General features: G+C 47.5%; 1 protein-coding gene across 5 annotated transcripts in view; it reads left to right on the forward strand.

Moving 5' to 3' along the window:
* AMOTL1 (angiomotin like 1) overlaps window positions 1–23,823 on the forward strand; it is an 81,202-nt gene that overhangs the window by 22,893 nt on the left and 34,486 nt on the right. For 4 of the 5 annotated variants that reach the window (XM_063148875.1, XM_063148874.1, XM_063148876.1 and 1 more), the window contains 2 exons: window positions 14,893–15,036; window positions 17,577–18,462. In XM_063148875.1, coding sequence (XP_063004945.1) covers window positions 14,893–15,036; window positions 17,577–18,462 — 1,030 coding nt within the window. Of the gene's footprint in view, window positions 1–3,915; window positions 3,981–14,892; window positions 15,037–17,576; window positions 18,463–23,823 lie in introns of those variants that run through there. The other variant, XM_063148878.1, reaches the window with a different exon arrangement.

Raw genomic sequence — 23,823 nt, forward strand, 5'->3', positions numbered from 1 at the left:
GCGAGTGCTCTGCTTAGCTGTCTTCTGCCAGAAACCAAAGAGGTCAAGTTATTAGAGAAAAATGAAAGCTCTTTGGCAGAACTGGAAAAACAGATGTGCAGAGATATTTCTGTTGCCTCCAAATACAATGCTGCCTATGAAATGTGTATCACAGGCAATCTGATAAATGTGCGCAGTTGTTGTGGTAGAAATCTTAACAGAGGCTAATTATTTAGCAGGATGGGTTCCTTTGGGGCTCCAGGTTTACTGGAGCTGAGTTTACTGGCTGCCATGTTACAAGATTACTTGAAAACTTCCCGCAGATGTGACTTGGAAAGTGTTGCTCCAATGCTACAAGAGAATCTGCCTTTGCCTGGTAGCTAGAAGTCTCTGCAGGGCAGGTAAAGCCTGTAGCTATCAAGAAGAGAGGGTATTCTCCACCTGACATATGGTAAGAACATCTTTTATGTCAAAGGCTTTGTGGCTTTTATTTACTAAATTTGCCTGGGTGGAAGTTTCTATGCAATGTATTCATATTTCTTGATTCAGCTCTTGCTGTGATCTCCTCGTTGCAGGGCAACCATTTGTGCCATCCTCAGAGAGGGGCTGGACCCCTCAGTCTGCCCATCAGCCACTGTTAAAAGCAGCAGAGGCAGCAAGAAGTGGAATTGTGTGCGGGCATTTGGGGTTGCCGCAGTGTCAGGCGGAGCAGGACAATTATTTGTTTGCTTGCAGCATTTGGAATTTGTGGGATTACACGCATGGATGGCTGCAAATGTAACGAGCATCAATGCCCGTGTGCGCCCGGGGTTTGGGATCCATCCCTGCTGCAGGGCCTCAGGGGTCCAGCCCCAGGTCTGTCAGCAGCAATTGCTCACAGCTCCCCAGCCAGCAGGTGTTTGGGATACAGCAGGGATGCTGAGTGACACAGGGGGCTGCTAAGGACCAAGCTGTGGTGGTTCTTGGAAATGCTTCTCCCTTCCCATGTAGCTCACCAAAATGCGTGGGATATCCATGAGAGGTGTTTGTTTTCCCTAGCAGGGTATAATGGAGATGTGGATAATGCAGGTCTCCTGAGTCCATGGCTCCCAGGGAGAAGCAGGAGGGAGGCAGTGAAAAGAGATGCTACTGTCATATCCTGAAAAGAGATATCACTGTCATATATCTGCTGACCTTACAACTGGAGTTCTGGTGGCACTTGTTCCTGGTTGAGCAGGTTAGAACTAAAAGGAGTGAAAACCAAATTTCTTTCCTGCCCCAAATTCCTTAGAATTACATAAAACAAACAAACAAACAAACAAACATGCAAGTAAATATTAAAATACTGGAGCTATTCCCAAATTGACCGAATTGTTTATTTATAAAATATATAAATTAACAAATTACTAAGTATATGTGAAATTTATTAAAATATTAGAGCTGCAAAGGAGAGAAGCTTGGGTGGCAGTTGCCTTGCCCTCCTGGGCAGACACAGCTCCCCAGAGGTTATCAGATGTATCAAACCACAAGAGGTTAGAGAACTCCCTCTCCAATCTGCCATCCTTTGTGGCCACTTACCAGTTTATCGAATCAAAATGGAATTGAACAGGAAAAAGGATTTTGAAAATCATGTGGAAATACACACCAGAAAACTAATAACATGAGAGAAAATTGAAACCATACTTTTACTTCAGCAGAAAAAAAGGAATCCTTTCCTTTTTTCCTTGATATATTTGTTCTTCTAGCACCAAAATCACCACTGATCACTTTCACTAGGTGAAAGGGGAGCACAAACCCTGAGGCCAGAATGAGAAACAAAAATACGCCCTTGAAGAGGTTGGATCTGCTTGGCCAAGGGCAGTAGAGCCAGATTGTGCCCAGGCCCCCATGACACAGACTGGAAAGCAGAATAACCAAAATAATGTGTCCCATTTTGCCCAACAAATGATCCAGCTGGAACATGAAAAAACGTAGTGCTTGAATTGGCACTTTAAACTGGACTCAGTGGGCTCACTGGACAGCAGTGCCCTCATCCCACTTCATCTGCCACAGTGAACAGGCTCTTAACAAGCAAAGGCAAAATTTCACTTCATTTTACAACTGAACTGGTTCATGGTTCATCTGGGTTTATAAGCAAAGCTAAGATTAGGAAAATCTGAAAAATCCAAGGCAAGGTTCTCTTGGGGATTGAGGTGTCTAACTATTGTCAAGGCTCTCCATGACTTTGCAGAGGATTTAGGCAGTCAAAAACCTGAATTTGGGCTTAATCTTCTCCCACACACTCAGGGCATCTGCAGATGACAAAGGAACAGAAAATCTATCTCTAATCCAAGTCTGGTACCCTAAGCCCGTAGTTTTTCTCCTGAAGTGGTCAACGATGTAATGGTTCCCCTTGTCCCCACCTCAAAAAGCAGCATATTTGCAATTTCCCTGTTTGAGCATAACCCCACTCTGTATTAGGTGACTTCATGGAGACAGATAAAAGATGTTTCCATTTCAAAGCTTCAGAGAGACATTGCAGCACCTGACTGGCACCTCGCCTTGCACACAGGCATGGAGGGAAGGACACTTCTGAGGATGCCCAGCTCACATGACAAACATCATTCTGGGGTAACTTCTGTCATGGGAGATCTTCAGATGCAGGAAATGCTCAGATGCAAGAACTGAGGAACCTGGTTTCACCACTGAATATTTTATCCTTCTTTGCCTGTTCCCATATCCTATAGCTTCCCTCTGTCTTGCATCTGAGCAAAACTCAAACTCTGAGCAAAGCTAGGTTTTATGATGCAAAAAGCAATGCCTCAGGCTGCTGTGAACCTCCAGCACTCTCCCGGTGCCTGGAGCTGCTGGGAGTCCTCTCTGCATCCATCCAGTCCTGTGGCCATGGCACTGGGCCAGTTCCTCTCTTGCTGTGCCCCTTTATGGGGCTGCGGTGACAGTGAGTGGTTCCTTCTTCAGCCTGTTGCTGCATTTCTTCCTACCTGTCTTTATCCATTTGGCACAGTATTGAGGAGGAAGAAGTCACTTATCAGTCCCTGGGAGAAAGAAGTAAAAATACAATAGATAACCTGGCATCACTGGGCAGCTTGCTGGGCTGAAATAGGTTGAAGCACTGAGATGGGGAAACCCAAGCAGTGTCCTGGCAGTGCCACTCATCCCAAAAGATGCCTACCCTATGGGGCAGTGCTGGGAATAGAGTGTGTTGGGATTGCCGAACCTAGTCTGTGCCCACATCATGGCTGCAGGGATGGGAATGAAGTGCTGTGCAAACACCAGAGCAGCTCTTCTGCCATGTCCCCTCTGTCAAACCCTTGGCAGGAGGGCTGGAGTGGTCTGGGGAGATAGAGCAGTGGGTCACTTCAGCCCTATTGAACGCTCATCCCGTGGAGCTGGTGTGCCAACCCACAAAAACGTGTGATGGAGCAGGTGGGCAGCAGGGCAAGGGGCTGCGCTGAGGAACGTGGCCCTGAGTCTAGGAACTAAATTATATCCCCGGTGAATGCCCGACAGCCATCGACTCCTCCGTGCCCAAGGAGAAGCTAGAGCTCTGGGACACGAGGAGGATGCCCAGAGTTAATTCATGGCCTTTGGACCCGGCGTAACCCCCAACAACTGTCCCGCAAGGGATCAGGCAGTCTGTGGCGATCTCTAGGTCGGGATTTAGATGCCGAGCATCCCCAGACATGAGGTGGGGCAGCCGTGCTGCCACACAGGCTCACCCCGGGTGTACCCTGGTGCCTTCAATGGCTCCGGATGGGGCTGCGAGCCCCCAACTTGGGGTGCGAGGCTCCCCGGAACGCGCCTCCCCCTCCATCCCCGACAGGAGGGGCGAGAGGGGCGGGCAGCGGCCGCCCCACGCCGGGAGGTGCCTGGCCCGCCCCGGCCCCGCCCCGCCGGCTGCCCCGCCCCGGCTGTGCCCGCCCCGGCCCGGCCCTGGCGGCCGGCGGAGCGCGCCCGGCGGCGGCGGGGAGCGGCGCGGATGGCAGCCGTGCTGCCGGGGACGGCGGGGCGCGGAGCCGGAGGTAATGGCGGGGGAGGGAGACGGTGTCCGTGTGTCCCCGCTCGGCTGCGTGTCCGTGCGTACATGTTCGCGCACACGTGTGTCTGTCTGTCTGTCTGTCTGTGCACGGGGGGTGCGGGTGCCCGTGCCCACGTGTGTGCGGGGGATCGCGCCGCGGCGCGGTGCCCGTTCTCATGCCCACCCGTGAGTGCTGCCGTGCCCCGCCGCCCTCCCGGCAGGATGCGGGAAGGCCTGGGCAGCCTTCCGCCGGCTCCCGGAGCCAGCGCGCCCCGCCGCTGCCCCGGGCTGCCCCGCGGGCGGTGCGGGAGCGGGGCCGGGGCCGTGCTGAGCCGCCCGTCGCCCCGGCAGACCCGAGCCGCCGCCCGCCGGGCGCCGCTGCCGCCGCTCCTCCGCTCCCGGAGTCCTCCCCGGGAATCTTCCCCGCTCCGGGAGGGCAGAGCAGCGCGGGGGGCGCCCCGAAACAGCCCCGGTTCGGAGCGGGGTGTCCGCAGTGTATTGTGACGGGGGAACACGCCGGGGTTCGGCGCTCCCGGGAAGAGCGAAGCGCCGGCCGGGAGCGCGGGGAATGTTTCCAGCGGCGCTCGGCGCGGCCGCTGCCGTTTCCGCAGCAGCGAGCGCGGCGTCCCCGCGGTCCCCAGCGCCGGGCTGTCGCTCGGAGCCGCCCCGGAGCACCCACCGGGACACCGGCCCCGTCCCGTCCCGTCCCGCCTCGTCTCGTCTCGTCCGCGGCAGCGCCGGCCGCAGGGGACACGCAGGAGGGGCCTCCCACGCCAGGAGAGCGCTTTCTTACGTTGTTGTTGCAGGACGATGGTGAGAGGGAACTTTTTTATATTTTACCTTCCTATCCATGCAGGGAACAAAGATAAACTCCGGTTAGAAAAAAAAAAAAGTCATCATTGAAAGGAAAAAAAACCCCAAAACCCACGACATGAATTTAAACCCGAATCCTTCTGCCAGGTTTTGTGATTCATAGCTTTAAGTACAGGAAGGTCGCTGCTTGGGCTTTTTCCTCTTTCGATGGAAAGAGTTTTTTTTCTCTTTCCTGGTGCTGTACGAGCATCCCGGGAGCTGTGGGCAGCTGCTGCCAGAGAAGAGAATCTGGTGGCTGAGGGTCTGCAAGGCCCTTCTTGTGCATCCACTGAGTTCAGGTTATGCCTTTTTATGTATAGAAATAAGCCTAAAAGCTTCCTGAGAGAAGAGTGGCAGTGAGCATAATTGCTGTGAATTTTCCTGAGCACAGCTAGCTGGCAGCGCCATTCCTGCTAACAGGTGTGCATGTATATAGCTATATATATAGATACTAAATATATATCTAAATAGATGTAGATGTATGTTTATGTATTTTTATATATTTACATAGCTATAGACATATATGGCTGTATATATTGTATATAAATAAAAACAGACCATGTGTATATATTTACTTTTATGCATATATATGTGTGTATGTGTGTATATATATGTAGTCATTTCTAATGGCCAGAAAAGCTTTTCCAAGGATTGTATAAGTACCTTATCCAGAAATGTCCAAGTGGTGAGGGCAGGGAATATTGGGTTGGCAAGAGCCTGTAGTAAAACCCTCTCTGAAGCTGTGCTGAGTGCATGGTACGGCCCTGCATGGAGGGTCTGTGTCCTGCCCAGCCTTCCTTATCCCCAGCCATGACTGAGGGGAGGCTTTAGGTTTTAGGTTGTTAAATAGGGGAGGTATGTGCCCCACAGTGCTGCTGGGCTTCCTAGTTTCCCCAGGCTGTGTGGGGCCACTTGGACCTCCCCGATCACCTGCATGTCCGTTCTCATTTGTCCTGATGTCCATTGCTCCCCTTTTCTCCCTGTCAATGTTTGGCAGGGGAAACTTTGCTTTCCCTCTTCTTTTGGAAAGCACTCAGCTGTTGGAGGAGGGCAGCTCCAATCCGAAGAGGCATGTGTGGCCTCTCCTAAATCCAGATATCTGCAGGATTGGTGACAGGCCTGAGGGCAGTTTCCAAGTCCTGGCCTCCCACAGCGATCTGGACCAAGCCCTCTGCGCATCAGTGCCTGGATGGAGGGATGGATGCACGGATACAGCTCTAGTGCTCCTTGCAAGAGCTCCTCTGTGAGAAACGCCAGCACAGAGCCAAAGGCTTTGCATTTCTCCTGCAAAGACACACCTAAGGGGGTTGGAAGGAATCCCAGCAGCAGCCTGGGGAGGGTCAGGGTTTCAGGATTATGCGGAGATGTTACTGCTGACCATTGCAGCTTTCCTTCAGGAAAGAGTCCACGGTGCCTTTTTTTCTCACTGATAGGCATGTAACTTGCTTTAAAGGCCAGGTCTGGTATAATTGTTATTTGGTGCTGAGGCAGGAGTGTGTGCCCTGTACAGCCTTCTTGTCCTGGAAACCATTAGGAGGACAGCTGCATAGTTGGATTTTCACACACAGACTATCTGCTAATGTAATAGTCCCAGTGGAAAGTTTAGTGCTCGGGAATATTTTGTGGATTTGAGAAAAATCCCAGGAGGATTTTTGGCTTCATATAGCAATTGCTTTTTGGCAGCTTTGGGATAGATGTAATCTGGTCCCCATTTGTGTCTTGAATTTTTAAATGGAACGGCCTGCCTTCCACTCAGGGCAGAAGTAGAAATAGATGTAAGTAGAAAATAATAGCAACAAGAACAACATTACCTTTAGAAAAAAATTCTTAGGGCAAGTTTTCTGTCCAAATGCTGCATTTAGGAAATGTATGTGTCCATTTTTGGTCATTTTTGTGATTTTATGAGTAGGTGAGATGCTACTGTGGGTGTAAATTTCAGGTAGATCTGTAGAAGCCAGTGAAACTGCTCCAGGTTTGGATTGGTGCATGCGAGAGCAGAGTTTGGTCACACACTATGGTGTATCCCATTAGCAGCAGGAGGTCCTGCAGCATTTGCTGGCTTCCAGTGGCCTTGTCCAGGTCAAACGTGTCCCACCATGGTGTGTGGCTGTGGTTTTTTTTCCTGATGCATGTCTGTCCCACATCTTGTAGTTGTAGCGTGTCATTTTTGTGCAAACCAGCACATGCCAAGGCAGCACCAGCCGAGGAGAGGGGTGATCTACAGGGGCATGACATGTCTCAAGGACACATAGCATGGGGTTAAATAATTGAGCAGCACTTTGGATTATCTGCTCTGACCATGCTGGTTAATATAAATATAAACATCATTATTAATATAAACATTCTTTAGACAGCGATAACTCCAGTGATCAAGTCTCAGGCTGGAAAATAATGACATTGTTAATTTCATTTAATGAATGATTTAAGGATTTGAAATGCTTTTAGTGAAATTCCTCCCTGTGACGGCTACCTGGGACAGACAGAAGGTTCCCACTAGTGATATGTGCCATTCCCTGGGATGTGTCCTGCTTGTGACCAGCAACATTTTGAAGCTGGCTTTGGTATGATGAAGGCTCCACACCAGTGGCTGTTGCTGTGATTTTCCCTGTTCTAAATATGAGCTGAGCCATCTGGGAGCGAGAACTACAGGCAATTATCTTGTTAGCACCTCTACATGTAATACCTTTATTAAATTTCTGCATTTTAGAAGTGGCTGAATATAAATTGCATGTAATGTTTTAATAATGGAAGGATCATAATTGTAATATATATTCTGGTGGGAAGAAGGTTTAATTTCTTTTTGCTTTAAGTTATGACACTTCAGAATTGTGCAAAAACTCTGCTTAGTGTAGCGTTGTCTTAGTGAGGAACGAGCAGTTCTCCACACAGATCAAGTGAAGAACTGTAGATCCCTAGGATGATTTGTTGCTTGTGTTAAAAAATGGAAACACTCTAGAAATCCATACGATAGAGTTCAATGCCCGCCTTTTCAGTTGGAGAGTACTGTACAGCCTTTGTACTATTTTTGTTCTGTCCTTATCCCAGGCTCCTTTGTACACTGCAAACTTGTGGGAATGACTCAGGGAGAAAGCTATTTAACCTAAAGGACACCACTGGCAAAAAAAACCCAACATAGATGGATAAAGAGCAATGTCTGTGACTGTGAGTGGGAAGCAAGAGGAATATTTGTGTGTGTCTGAGGAATAGAGATCCCAAAACCTCCTCCTAACAGGATGAAAAAAAATCCTCTTCTTCAGGATGCTGTTTATTCAGTTCAGGAAGGGAATTTTATAACTTAGTTGCTTGAAGTAACAAGGAACTACGACTGAATGATCCACAGACCTAGGTCCTATTTCACTTCTGGTTAATTAATGGAAGGGCTTAAATATCGGAGTGACACGGATCATGCCAGCGCTTTTCTGTAATGTGATCATTTTTAAAGGCAGTAACTACAGCAAAATTTATCATGGCTTAAACTCCTGCTCTACAAGTGTCTTGTCTGTAAGTTGTAGCTGAATGATGATTTTGCTTTTTTCCCCCAGTGGGAAAAGATTTCCTTGCCTAAGAATTTATGTGATGCATTTTTATCTTGGAGGTTTTTTTATTGCTTGGAAATCAGAATTTATAGTGTAGTGAAAATGTCTTCAGACAGTTGCTGGGCTGACAAGTTGTGTGGCTGTAGCAGAAGTGTTGTCTCACTCGCAAGCTCCATGTCAGCCTTTTTATTTCATTCTTTTACTGGGAGTTTCTTCCCCTGCTTTCAGCTCTGAATAATACTTATCCTTTCATCTCAGGGCAGCAACGCTGACATGAGCTGTCATTGTGCCACTGGCACTTTGATCAAAGCAAGAGTTTCAATTATTGATTCAATTCTTTGAATAAATTTGGGCTGGATGTATTTGTAGACTCAATGTTATAGCTGCAAAGGCAAATGTGTCACTTATAATATGGAGAGACCTTAAAATGCACATATTTTTGCAAAGCCGAACGCAGCTTCCTAAGGAATATGCATCCTTTCCTCCATCAGCCCAGGTAATGTTTGGCACCTGGAGGTATGATGAGAATACTCTGCCTGTATCCTGCCTCTCTTCTGGGGTGTGCCTGGGTCAGGGGGGAAAAAACAGCGTGTTTATAATGTTCTAGCATTATAAAACCTGATAGCATCTCAGATGAAAGAGTGGTGATGGGCACTGTTTGCCCCTACATGCCACACACCTGATTTCCATTGGGAAGGCGGGGAAGTGTGGGCATCCGAGGGGATCTCCCAGGGACACAGGCTTGGCTCCACTCTTGCCTGTATCCATCTGATCTCATGCCAGGTTTGGGAGCTGCTTTCCAAGCACATTTGCTTTGCTTCTCTCATAGGCTTTATTCTCCCCTGCTTTGGTTTTTGCTGAAGGGAAGCATATATGAAAATAAGCATGTGAGGCTGAAGTTTCATGGAAAATGTTCATCCTTGTAGGCAGTTAAATTTGGACGTGTTAGCACAATTCTTTGGGAAAGATGGGGTTTGGCTGACTTCATTGCTTAGTCCCATTAGTCTTGCTCGTGCTTTCTTGGACAATGCGCTTTCTGGAGAGTGAAATGACAGTACCAAGGATGGGTGACTCCAGAAACTCTTCTTGAGCAGGGGAATAGCACAACGTGGATCCTGGAGGTGATACTGGGATGATGATCTCTTTCCCCAGAGGGGTGAGTTGTGGAGATGTAGCTTGGTCTGATAATCCTGCCAGGCACAGGGGTGCAGCTTCTCTCGCTTTCATGTGGGAAATGAGAGGTGCTGCTCACTCACATCTGGTGTGCATTATGCATGTTGGATTTTTGTCCTGCAAGATATTGCTCTGCTCCTGTGGAAGTGATACTAGTGGTGCTTGTTCAGTCCTCGCAGGGCTGAGGAGCCCTGGCCGCAGATGCAAGGTTCCCAGGCAGAATTATGGGGTGTGAGGATGAGTCAGGCACCCCAGAAGTGACCTAGAAAACTTGTGCATTGACTGGGGAGCTGCTGATGGAAAATAATCACCAGTGGCTGCCTGAGTCCCTTTACTTCCTTGGAGCTGTGGCTGCAAAAGAATCCCAGTGCGGTTGGAGGTACCAAAAGCATCCCTTGTGACATTGTTAGGAGTCCAATTTTTACACTTAAACCAATAAGTGAGACATGCAAGTTATTTTTTTCTGTGGCAAAGGAAACTCAAATCTTCCTCCCAGCTTTGGGAGAATGGCATGGCTGTATGGCTGGGCTAATGCTTAGGGGAGAAAGTAGGGTTCATGGGCCAGGATGCTCATGGAGGGGTGTCCATCCTGGAGAGAGTGTTCCTGTCACCCACTGTGGGAACTAATTGGTGCACCCTGGGCAATTCATGGCACAGCCTTTGTGCTGCCCCCTAGGCCATGAGTGCTTTACTGCTCTTTTGTTATTTCCCTTAAATAATTATCTTCCTTTTTGGACCTGAAGTTTTTATGCAGCGGCAGGGCAGAGAAAATATTTTAAATGTCGAATAAGGTATTTATCCTCCTTTTTGGCACAGCTGTGATACAGAAGGACAGATGTGGGCTTGGAAATGATGTAATTTTTCTCCTGTCATTTTTGGACTTCCCTTACTTACTGTGGCACGGTTTATAGGAGAGTGTAAAGCCTCTTTACTTTTTAATTTCAGGTGATTACTTCGGATCATATTTGAAACACGTCAGTCTTTTTTGAACCACTCGGTCAGTAGAGTACAGATTGAAAGAGAAATTTTTGAAGGTCAGGTCTGTGGTTTTGTTTGGCTGGGTGGCTTTTGGGTGGTAGAAGAGGAGTCATACATGCCAGCATGGGCTGTGCTGCGGGCAGCCACATTATGTTACCTGGGTGGCCAGTGGGTGTGATGCAGAAACTCATTACCTGGGCTCTGCCTTGAGGTGTTGCCTCTCAATAACAGCAAGCTGTGTTTTCACAACTGGCATCTTCCGGTGTTTTGCTGAAGGTGAGAGTAGTAGTACAGTTTGGCTGTAAGAAAACCATCTTCTCTGACTGTTTTTGTAAATTTGTTTCTTGGGGATGCTGTTACTGCTTTAAAAACATGGCTTTCCTCTCATGTCCCAGCAATGAGCTTCCTATGTGGTTTGCTTTAGATCCTTTTCAAAACCAGACTGAAGCCACATCAGAAACAGGAAATATTTAAGTGTTGCTCCACTGTCTCTGGGTCCTGACTGACTGTCTGGTGTTAATCTTAGCAACTGATTCATTTGAATAGTTCTGAATCTTCAAATGAATTGCACTGCTGTGCAGTAACCTCCAGGATAATACATCTGCTTCTGTACAGTGGAATGCATGCTTATCTAAAAGTAAAGGAAAAACAAATGAATTGGTGTCAGGCAGTCCTTTAGATGTAGGAGAGTTGGTAGAGATGCAGAAATGAAGGCCTGGAGCAGCTGCCCAATTTAGCAAGGACTGAACTGGGCCAGAAATATGCTCATGTCTTATAGAGATGTCTGTAAGAGACATTAGATACATGGCAATTGAAGGCATGATGTCTGTGGACTGGGCTGCATCCTGGCATTCTGGGTTGAGGGGGCTGGCCTGGCTTTGGGAGGGCGAGAGCAGAGGGCACAGCACAGCTGGCAGCTGCCTGCAGGCACCTACAGGCATGATGAGGTCAGTTCTTCTTGGCAGTGGCTGCCACAAAACATGGGGCAGCAGCTGTGGTTTGTGGCTTGTTTGGGCTAGATATGGGTAAAGAGCCATTCCCCAGGGACGCGCCCCTGGCAGGGTGATGGTCTTCATTCTAGGTTGCCCTCAACTGGCTTCTTAACTCCTGGCTGCTGGGCACCACTGCTCTGGCACTAGGAATCAGTTATAAGGATGAAAATTGCTCTTCTGGTGACCATTTTAGAGGAATGAGGAGGTCTGGGAAAAGGAGCAAGTCCCTAACCATTGGATGGGTGCCTTGCACCATGTCAGAACTGGATGTAATAAAGCCTTTCCCTTGAGAGAGGGGAGCTGGGGTATGGAAGGCTCCAGTGACAGCAAGGGGGGAAAGAAAAAGGGCTTGTGCCTTGCTTCAAATGTCTTGTGAGGTTCCACTAAGCTTTCAAGTGGTGCCTTATTGTCCATGATCTGGATTGTGGCTGTGTGCCAAGCACTGATCTATTGGCATCTGTTTTCTGTGTTACACGGAAACTGGTTTTCTGTGTCAGTTACAGCTGACATTTTATTAAAACCTACTGTGAATGAACATAAAAAATTGTTACATCATTTTTAACATCATAAAACATCATGACATCATTTTATGATGATAAAACATCAACATGGGTATAGCACAGTCCAGTAGTTTCTGCCTGGATTGGGGCTACTTGATTTTGACTGTGATTCAATAGAGATCAGAAACTGAGCAGTTTGGCAGATGCTGGCACTTACCAGTCCTGATTTTAGTAGAATATTGCTCTGCCACAACAACCAGGGACAAGTGGTTAGGTGAGAATTTCTGCTCCTGTTAAAGAAAAAAAACGTCTTTGTTCTCCATCTTGTAAGATTTGAAACCATGACCCAAGGGTGCCTACAGACTTGAAATGCAGAAGGCGAGGCTGCAATTTTACAAACAGTTTATTTCTTTTGAATTCTCTTTGGTGAGTGGTGGGGCCAAGCCAGTATCTGCTGGCTGCCCATGTTGCTTGTCTTGAAGCTGCTTGTCTTCTTCCTTGGGTGTGCAGGTTTCCTTTGCTCACCCCAATCTACTTTTTATTCGTAGAACAAGCTTGGGTTTGAAGTGCACTGATTGCATACAGGATTCCAAATTCCAAGGCAGGACTGTGTGTGTGGAGGAACAACAAAGGGTGTCTTTAATCCTATTCTCTACCAGAAAAGGCCAATAATTTTGGAAATTAGTGTACTTGAGATTTTTCTTGGGTCTGTGTCAGCATCAGCACAATTTACAGACCAGTCTCCTATGCTTGTTTTCACGTACATATATGGCTTAGATCTACTCAAGCAAGCAATCTTTCCCTCTTGCTTTCTAAATATAGATAACTGCCATACACATTCATGCATAATATGAATGGTAAAGTGATGAATTCATTAACATTTTTCAGAAATGCCTATTTCCTCTCCTCTTGGCACAGAAGAAAATAGTATCTTCGTGCCTGTAGAAATGACAGGCTGGATCCTACCCCCCCTTGTCATCCCCTTGCTGCCTTGCTCCATGCAGTTGCATGGGGCTAGTGATGACCTGTGTGATGTATGCAGGGAGCATGCAGTTAGCTGAGCACAAACCAAGCAGTTAGGATTAATAAATCCAGATCATTCACGGATGACAGTTTTTCCTGCAGAGTGAGATGCTGTGGATCCCTGTTCTTGTGGGCTTCCTGCCCCACAGGGATGGCCAGATGCACCACTGGTGCCACTTTGAGCACTCTGCCTCCTGCTCAAGCAAGTCCTTGGCAAGGGGCTGGGGTTAGAGATTGATGACCATTCCCATTCCTTAGCCTAAAACCTGTGACAACCAGTGGGGTGAGTGGAGAGTGAGCCTGCTGTGTGCCTGTTGTGCCAGGGTACTTGCAGCCAGAAGATGCTCATTTCCAAAGTTTGAATCTCAAGAAGCCTCTCTTTACAAAATTAGTAAATTCTCAGAAAAATGAGAAAGTAAAAATCACAAAAGCATAGAACAGACCAGGTTGGAAGGGACCTCACAGATCATCTGGTCTAACCTTCTGAGGGAAGGAGACAATGTAGATGAGATTATCTAGGACAGTGTCTAATCGCATACTGAAAACCTCCAGTGATGGGGAGTCTGCCACCTCCCTGGGGAGGTTGTTCAGTGAGTGATTGTTTTCACTGTAAAAAGTTTCATCCTTATGTCAAGATAAAACAACTCTTACTGCACTTGTGCTTGCTGCCCCTTCTCACTGTAGCTCCTTGTGAAAAGAGACCCTTTTTCCTCTCTGTAGCCCCCCTTTAAAAGCTGCAAGACTGTACTGAGAGGTCTCTCACAGCCTTCTCTTCTCTGGGGAAAAAGGACCAAACTCCTTCAGCCTTTCCTCTCAGAACAAGTTCTACAGCCCACTGATGATTTTTGCAGCCCTCCTTAGGACCCTGTACAGTCTGTGTCTTCCTTGAATTGTAGGATTATGCCAATGCCATTTGTGGCTTGAAATATAGGGTCAAGCCAATGTCATTCCTGGCCTAACACTGCTGTGATGTGTTTTGTATCAGTTTGTTAGAACAAGAACCCCTGAAAACAGATTTAGGATGAGCCTTGTTTGCCAAGTTGCAAGCAGAAAAGGCCTTAGTGCTGTGTAAGTGCTGCTCGGCAGAGACTAAAACATCCCTGTATTATCAACAATGTTTCCAGCACAAATCCAAAGCATAGCCCCGCAGTAGCTACTGAGAAGAAAATTAACTCTGTCCTAGCCAAAACCAGTGCAGTGCAGCCATCAGTGTCTGTGGGATGCTGGGGCATGCAGCTCCTGTGCAGTTGGTCTGCAGCACAAATTCCCATGGCCTCCAGCTACATCCGCTCCATACTGTATTAAGAACATCTGGACAAAGTGATTTATAAACTCTCTCCCTTGATAGCGCTGGTTGTATTTTCTGTCTCAGCAATTTTCTGTATTGCTGAACTATTACTCATGAGCAGATTTTGTGGTAAGACCTTTCCCAGACTATAGTCCTATTTAATGTGTGGCTGTGTCCTTACCTTTCCTTCTTTTTACCCACTCCCTTGTTCAGTTTTACTGTGACTCTGTCGATTTCATGTCCTGGGGCTATGCCTTGATTTGTGAGCTTGTGACTTTTCACTGTTAGCTCCTACAAACTTTTCTTTGTACCTGGACTGAGCACCTTGTAGGCCAGGCTGGGTCAATGCATCAAACAGCACTGGTGACTTGGTGTTTTGCCTCTTGTTCCCCAGAGCTAATGTGTTATTTGGGAAGTGCAGACTGAAGAGTTGTTTTACTCACTGGCCTCAGAAGGGCTTCTCAGCACCTAGCCATGCTCAAGAATTTTTTTTTTACCATTGTCATATGTCATGGCTTCACATTTTGTCATTCATGCGGTTTCTTTACTGACATTCCGTTCTTCTTTCTTACAGGCTCCACATCTGTTTGTTACAAGCCTACCAGCCCAGTCCAGGTACTGGAAGACTCTGGCTTTCTCTACCAGGATCAGTTGTTTGCTGGCAGGCATGAGGTGTCCCCGCTAACGGCTGAAGTGATCAGTGCCAAAGAAAAAGCTGGTAAGTGCACGACCACACTTCTGTATGAACACACTGCATTTACTTCCAGGTTTTTCCCAAAGTATAAATTGAGCAGTTTAAGCCATTTACAAGTAATATTTAGAGAGTTGAAGGCCAGCTTCCCATTCTTGGTAGAGTCAAAGTTACCTTTGACTTGTGTATTGTGACCCACCATCACTTATCTCCTGTATTTGTGGAGGATGCATCATTTCCACTTGTCCTTCAGGACATGGTTGCTTTTCAGTGCACAGCTGGACCAATTTCCATGGCTCTTTTGCTGATTGAGCAAGACCATAGGCGCTGTGGAAAGCTCACTGTGGTCAATCCTTCTGGACTTAAATAATAGGCAATTTAAAGTACACCTCCCAGATAAAAGGATGATAACATGACTAGCACAGAAGTGGAAATCCTGATGTATTATAAAAAACTGCCTTGACTGTGTGATGTTGGCTTTATCCCCTTTCCTCAGGCTTTTCTCAGGCATTGTCTAACAACTTAGACTGTAAGCTTTCTGGTGTGTAAGGGAGACATTATAGCTTGTCTGTGAAGGTGTCCAGTGTGATGAGGCTTCTGTGTGCTGTGATAACATGAACAAAGCAGCGAGAGTTTGCTGTAACTGCAGGGACATTTAAAGCAGCTGGATACTTGACTGTTGAGCAGACAGGTAGATGGAGATGCACTGTGTGTCTGTGCACCTTGCTGCCTCAAACACCATCCCCAGGAGCTGACAGACCCTCTGAGAGCTGGTGGCCAGACTGCAGCCCCAGTGAGTGAGGCTGGCAGGCAGATAACATTGTTTCAGAGAAAGCAGGAGAGATGTATCTGCTAGGACAGGTGTGGAGTGAAACAGCCTGGGAATCTTCTGTCTCTCTTGAGCCCCCCAATCATCTTTAAGGCTTTGCCACAGAAATGTTAGTGGAAATGACCTCTTATCATTGTTAAGAGTCAAAGGCTTTTCTTTCCCTCTGGCATATGGGTTGTATGTAAGTTATCCCACAGCATGTGTAGTAACTGATGAAACCTCAGAGAAATGACCAGACCTCAAGAGAAAGTTTGCTTTTAGACTGCTTTCAAGTGCCAAGAAACATGTAAGTTCTGACAAACTCCTCTGAGAATTGGGAACAGCAGGAGAAAGAAAGTTGCCAAGAGTGACCTCAAGAAACCAAACTGCAGAAAGTACCTCCTTCTTGCCTAGGGACGTTGGAAGACTCTTCTCACTTTTGTCTGCACTGGAGTCTTTCAGAAGCATTTGTCTGAGCTCAGACAGTGTTCAGATAGACATCTTACAGCACTTTTGGGATGGAAGGAGGGCTCCGGGAGGGAGGGATTCCAGAAGTCTCAGCCATGGTTAAATCATAGAATATGCTGAGTTGAAAGGGACCCATTAGGATCATCAAATCCAACTCTTGGCCCTACACAGGACACCCCAAGAATCACACCATGTGCCTGAGAGCTTTGTCCAAATGCTTCTAGATGCTTAGCTCCAGGCAAGCTCCACTGCATATATAGTGCAAACATGGTGCCATTGACTCTGAATGACTTCAGTAGCCTGTGTTAGGGTTGTGTAGCTAATTTGTCTGTGCTTTTTTTTTTTAAATGCTGGCATTACATCTATAACCATAAGGCCTTCCTTGTAAAATTGCAACAATTATTATTGACTCCCTTAGAAATAGTGTTTTCATCCAGAAGGGAAATTGCCATTTTAGAGGAAGAGCCAGAGCACAGATTATTCTCTGACCTTTAGGACCATTTCATTTTCAGTTCCATTTCACAGTTTTTCTGTGACACATCTTACATTTTATTTTGTCAGGGCACACAGTTCACTTACACCTTTGGCCATCAAAAATACAGCAGTTAGTGTTGCCCTGCAGGCTGCCTCTGTAAGTTGTGCAAGCCATCTCCAGGGAGAGGTCAAACACTGAAACAGGCTTCCTAGAGAGGTGGTCAATGCCCCAAGCCTGTCAGTGTTTAAAGAGGCAATTTGGACAAGGCCTTAATAAAATGCTTTATCTTATTGTGGGCGTTGAATTGGCCAAGCAGTGGGATGAGATAACCATTGTAGTATCGTATCGTATCGTATCGTATCGTATCCTATCCTATCCTATCCTATCCTATCGTATCGTATCCTATCCTATCCTATCCTATCCTATCCTATCCTATCCCAACCATGTTAGAAAATACCAAATTTCCCTGTGACATAGAATGTCCCTTGTTGACTTAGAGGGAGGTTCAGAGCTGTGGGCACTGGACACGTGGAATATTTTGGAGGGGAAGGCCAGGGAGGGGACTGGAATGTGTTCCTAGGGGTCACTGCCAAACAGAATTAGGGTGTAGGGGTGGAGGATGAGCAGGGAGCAGTGCTCTGCCTCCTTTGTTGGCTTCCAGCCGTGTCTGCTGTGCTGCCGGGGTGTCCCCTGCACCATGGGGGTGCATCCTGGGCATGGGGTCACCGTTGTGGGATGTAGGAGGGGAAGAAACAGCAGGGGGAATTAGAGCTTCTGGACAGCAGAGCTAATGGGTGCCTTTCTCTCCCTGCCCAGCCGAGGAGACCCTCTGCACCCTGCGCCCGCCCAGCTTCCGCCGTGTGCCAGAGGCGGAGATGCGAGGGGCGGAGGAGGTGGCAGCCGGCACCGTCCTGCAGCGCCTGATCCAGGAGCGGCTGAGGTATGGCAACCCCAGCGAGAACATGAACCTGCTGGCCATCCAGCACCAGGCGACGGGCAGCGCCGGCCCCTCCAACAGCACTGCCAGCACTCTCTCTTCCGCAGAAAACCTTGCTCCCGAAGACCTGCCAATGGTCCAGCCGTCAGGGCGGCAGGAACCACAGGGGCAGGAGCACCAGGGGGACGGTGCTGCCATGGAGAAGCAGCCTCGGGCCCCGCAGCCCCCGCACGGCACCGAGGAGCTCCCCACCTACGAGGAGGCCAAGGCTCAATCCCAGTTTTTCCGTGGCCAGCCCGCACCACCAGCCACCGCCGCCACGCCGGGTTTTTATGGCTCCTCCAGCCAAAAGTCCAGGACGGAGGGGAGGCCTACGGTGAACCGGGCCAACAGCGGGCAGGCGCATAAGGATGAGGCGCTGAAGGAGCTGAAGCAGGGCCACGTCCGCTCGCTGAGCGAGAGGATCATGCAGCTCTCTCTGGAGAGGAACGGGGCCAAGCAGCACCCCCCAGCCCCAGGAGGTGGGAAGGGTTTCAAGGCAGCCCCACAACCCAGCAAGGCCGCAGACCCACGGGGCCCGCCTCCCGAGTACCCCTACAAAGGCAAGGCAGCAGCCCCAGGCAGCAAGGCGCAGGAGCACGGGCTCTTCTACGGCGAGCAATCATCACAAGATGTCCTCAAGGCCGCCTACGCCGCCCCCCAGCCCGCCCGGGCAGAGATGGCCCTCGTGCGCTACCAGCCGCCCCCAGAGTACAGGCTCAGCAGGTAATGGCCATTGGGGGTCTGCGGGATCACCTGGTCCTGCCCGGGTGTCTGTGGGGCTTGGATCTTGTGGAGACACGGCCAGAGTGAGCTGTAGCCTCAGGCACACGCTGGGGACATCGCACCCTGCCGTGGGGACGTAACATCCTGTGACCGGGATGGCAGGCCTGGCTGGTGGAGGTACCTGCGTCTCCCAGAGGACTCTATAAAGCTTATGTTCCACTATGTGCTGCTTGCATCTCCCCACAGAACTCACGTGGGGCTTTCACAGTACTGAGCCCCTCATGCCAGGCCTCCCTATGAGCACAGGTTTATTCCAAGCGCATTAAAAATAATCCAGTGTTTGCTGGCTGTGCGCTGAGCCCTGCCAGTGGTGCAGGTCCTGCCTTCAGAGATGAAATGGTGTGTTAAGGGATCTTTTTCCCTGTTGTACTTCAATGCAAGTGTTTGTCTGTGTCATCCCTGTCTCTTTGACCTCTCAGACAGTTATTTTGTTGGGTTTGGAAGTCTGGCATTGTTTGGTGTGAATGTGAGCAGTTTCTATATTGCATGCTGCCTCATTGGGTCTTTACTGATCTGAGAATCCCCAGAGGTTTTGTTGGCATCACTTTAAGTTGCACAGTTATTTTACCACAGCACAAAGACAAGGTGGTGCAACCAACCTGGCTCTTTCTGTCCAAAATGTGTAAGGCATGAAATGCAGGAGGGAATGCTCTGCTTTTCCATGTTTGCAGCAAAGATGGATTTTGTGTTGAGACAGGTAGAGACTCAAAGTGTAGTTTCAGTGGCAGAGGCAAGGTGGCTGTGACAAGCGGCGGGCCTGCACCGAATCCTTCTATCCTTCTACAGCTACATGTATGGCCATTGTGCAGAGTTTATGCAACTTTTTCAGAGCAAGATGGTATTTTTAAGACCTCAGCAAAAGTGCCTGTTTGTGCAAAGAAAGACCTATGGAGATGTGAGGACAACTGAGGCCATGCTTTCCTGCAGTTGTTTGTGATGCTACCAAGCACCTCCAGCACCAAGCAGATTCATCCCCATAGAAAAGGAGTTGGTTTGAGTACTTTTATCACTCTTGGAAAATGCTGGTTCAATAGCCACAGAGTGTTCTGAGTCTGTGCAAGTGAGTGGAGCTGGGTGCTGCATGCACTGCTTCAGCTAACTGGGAACATCAGTGGAGTCACGTAGAAAACCCTTGGGGGCCACTTCCAAAGCTTTTCCCAGTTGCCTGATCAGCAAGGTTAATGCTGAGAAACCTCCTTGATTCAGTGCAGATTTCCATGCCAGTCCTCAGCAAAGGCTGGATCACCCCAGCAGCTGTGGGGAGAAATCCACTGGCTCGTGATGGTGGTCACTGCTCATTCCTGGCAAGGCAGCATCGTTCACCCCCAAATCACAGTGCAGAGAGGAGTCTACTACCCCTGTGTGCTTTCTTTGCATAGTGCTGGAGAAATCTCCCTCTTGTCAGGTCCTGGGGCACCAGGGGAAGGGATATTCTGTGCAGCAGAGGACTGGCAGTGTGACAGAGCAGAGCAGAGCCAAGTTTTGCACACTTACTAAAATATCTTCAGTGGTATATTTCTTGCAACTCAGCAAGGGCCTTAATACTTGTCAGTCTGCTATCCCTGGCTATGCCAGCAAACTTGTTCAGATGTAGCTTAGGGGGTTGGCATGGCTGGGCTTGTTTCACCAAATCAGGGTTTGCTGTAAGGTATGTGGTGTTTCTTGAGCTTTATTTAAGGCAGTTCTGGATCCTTATGTACAGGTGGTCATTTTCAGGTCCTTCTTGGCTTCCTTCATATGCTGCCTGGATTTTGGGGAGGTTTTGTGTCAGTGAATGGGGGAATATCTGACTATTTTCAGATGTCAGACAGTGAGCCTCTGGGTCTCAGCAAATTGGTGGTCTTCATCCTCATTGCAGGCTTCTCTGTATTTTTTAACACAAGGATGTCAACTTTTCACTTTCCTTCGGCACACTGAAATATTCATTACCTTTTCTCAATTACTATGAACTACTGTCACTACAAACCAAGAAATAAACTCGCTTAGTTTATTCTGTGCTTATCCCAGTTTATAACTGGTCCCAGGTCCTGTATGGTCCTGTCACCCAGGAAGATTTGGTTGACAAAAGCATTTTGGAGGTGACTTCAGTCCCTGTATGTTTATTCATCACTTGTCATTTCTCTATCTCAGCAGCTGTGCTCCAGTGCATCCTTGCACGCTTCTTGGGATGCATGACAGGATGGGCTTGCCCGTGTCTGCGCTGCTTAAAATGCAATTTCATAAAGTGGTCTCTATGCCAAGTATTTCAGTCTTTGGAGAGGATAAAGGCAGGTTACCTGTTCAGGAATGTCAGTCAGCCCTGTCTTTGCTAGAGGATTTGCCCAGGCAGCAGTCACTGTCTGAGCCCTGCTGGAGGAGTTGGGTGCAGGGGGAGCGCTGTGTTACACTCCTGGGTTGTTCCCAAGCATAAACCTTCCTGTGAACCCTGCACTTGATCACTGCTTCTCCCCTTACCTGGGCTCTGGGGATGCTCACTGCCAGGCATCTGGCTGGGATGTTGGACTGTGACAGAAGAGGTTGAGATAGGGGACTGCCTGGTTTCATAAGGTTAATTAACAGTAGGGGTAGGGTTTGGAGTGGCTGGTTTTTCTGTTACAGGAACAAGTGAGGTAAGGAATTTCAGCTTTCATCTCATCAGGAGTGTCTGGGAAAGAAGCTGATGGAAAAAGAACTTTGCTTATGGTCAGATGGGAATCTCATGTACCCCAGCATCTCCTTCCCTGTCTTGGTCATATCAGTTCCCCAGCCCATCCATCAGTGCAGGTTCATCCTCTGGACCACTCTGAACCATGCGAGTGTCTTCTGTGTTCCACAAAAGAGGAGAAACACAGAGAGCATTGATCCAGATAAAGCACTCACAGGTACCAGGGATGGAAAAGACTTAAAGGGCCACTGAACCCCCATTTCCCCACTGTCCTTCTTTGACAAGGGAAATGTGGCTGGATACTAATGCTGGCCAGGAGCTGTTGAAGGATTATGGAATAACTGTAGCTGCTGCTTAATTTCCTTTTTTGGTTTGACTTTTTGTTTTGCACGTGACTGGTTTTAAAGGAGACATTGCCTTTATAATCATTGGGGTGGAATCTTGAAGTTTATTGTAAATTTCAAGGTTATTACTTGGTGTTGTACTGAAGAAATCCTAGAGTAATATGATGTTGTAGTCTCAGCATTTTTATAAATTAGATTTAGTGACTTCTGTTTTATGGACATCACAGTTGCAGACCAGAATATCAACCTTGAAGCTTAAAGGACAAAACAACTAGAAGGCAAATAAAAATGAACCAGTATTTTTTACTTTTAAATGTCAGTATTTTTAAGCCAGTTGCTTGATGCTTGGGGCCCTGACTCACAACTTCTGAATGCTTTAAGTTAGCCAAGTATAATAATCTTTAGAAAAGGTTTCCTTTCCTAGATGTGCAGCCATTATTGAATGGTGTCTTTGCTAACTTTTCTTAGGTGTAGGTTCAGAAAGTCACAGCTTGTTAGGTAAAAGGGCTTGGAACTAATCTAATTTAGTTTTTTGCACGATTCCGTGAGTTAATTCCAGTTTGTGAAACATTCAGTCCTGGTGAGTATAACAATCTCCATCTGGAGAATCCATCACGGATTTTATAGCCTTGTTCCACTAGCTAATTGCCATCTCTGGCAAAGATCTCCATTTTAGTTTCAGTCTGTGTTTTCTAGTTACCAGGGATTTTGCAAAATCTTTGTCAAATACAGTGAAGAAACCTGTGCTATCAGTCCTTTAAAACATTTAACAGATGGAGCCTGGAGCCCTGTACTTATTTCACTATTGTCAAAATTCCTTTTTTTCACTGTGGAAAGCCAACCTGAACACTGGTTCAGTACCAGCTGGACCAGAGGCTAATCAGGTGTAGTAACACCTCTGATTTGACTCGTGTTCCTTGTTTACATAGCTCATTAACACTTGCAGTTGGCACCCTGGGATCTCCCCATACAGCTTATTACCCAGTCAGGCATGTGAGAGTTGTCACAGCCCAGGATAGTATTTTCCACCCTTTCACTTTAGCTTGCTGTATTTATTCCTGGATGGATGAACTTGGACCAGCTCAAGTCGATATTGTATCTCCATGTCGTGCTTAAACTGTGATCCAGATCACTCAGTGCAATGAATCCTCTTCATTGATCTCAGTGGCTCTTGTCAGATCCTCGTGTCTTATATTCAGAATGATTTCTTTATCTGCACTATTAATAAAAAGTGTGTATAATGCAAATGAAGCCTTGAACTGGAAACTCTGCCTCTTACTGAGGGGAATTAATTTTTGGTACGTGCAGAAGACAATCATGCAGGCACCTTTTCATTCTGATTTAATCCATGCATTTTCAAAATCAGCATGCAGAATCAATGAAAAGAATAAATCTGGGCTGTTTTTAAATACATCCCATTTTTTATGTGCCTCATAAAATTCCACCCTGCCAGGATGTAGAAGTCTATAATTAACTGCTGAAATAGTCTGCTGCTTCTCCAGTATTTGTGTATTTATTCCCCCACACATACTACTGCTGTTTTCAGACAACCTATTGATAGTTACCAATTCAGCCATGTCTGTGGCTGCTGTCAGGACACAAGGAGCTCATTTTCTTCCCTGAGACAGCCCAGGCAGGCGGGTTTGCTGGCACTGTGCACAAGCTGAAGGATGTTACACCCAAACTGACTTGTCCTGGCTTTTCTCTGGCAAGGATAGCCCAAGCATGAGCGTGGGTTGGAGGCTACACTTCCATCTGACAGCCCTGCAGAAGAGCTTTGCTTTGTATCCTTTCCTTCTGGTCTAATATGCCTTACATTAAAATAAATGAAAGTGAAATTAGGCAGTTTCCACAGCTTGGATGATGCCCTGTCATTTCTCCTTACCCTTCTCTATTATTATCCCAGCTGGTTCCTCTAGAAGTGCAGAGGTTCAGGAAGGCACCTTTTCTTTATGCTGAAAATCTGTTCTGAGTGTGAATCTTTGTGGGGAAACACAGTATCCTGTCCCCCTCTACTATCAAGGGTGTGTTTGATACAGCAGATGTCTTTTTAGATTATCATTTTGCCCTGAGAATCTTCACATAATTGTGCCAAAGAAGCTGGGCCAAGTCTTTCCAGAACTAACAAATGTCACCAACAAAACAGTGAATTCAAGAGATGTGAGTCCAAGTCTGCAGAGTGTTTTTTGAAACAAACACTGCAACTATTGCTGATTCCATCTATGAGGGCCATGTCTGGGCTTTGGCAAATGTTCTCCCATTTCTTTCTGTGTCACCATTTAGTGATGGATCTATAATTGTGTTTCCTTGCAG

Source organism: Melospiza melodia, chromosome 2 (genome assembly GCF_035770615.1).
Source record: "Melospiza melodia melodia isolate bMelMel2 chromosome 2, bMelMel2.pri, whole genome shotgun sequence".
Classification (NCBI taxonomy): Eukaryota; Metazoa; Chordata; class Aves; order Passeriformes; family Passerellidae; genus Melospiza; species Melospiza melodia.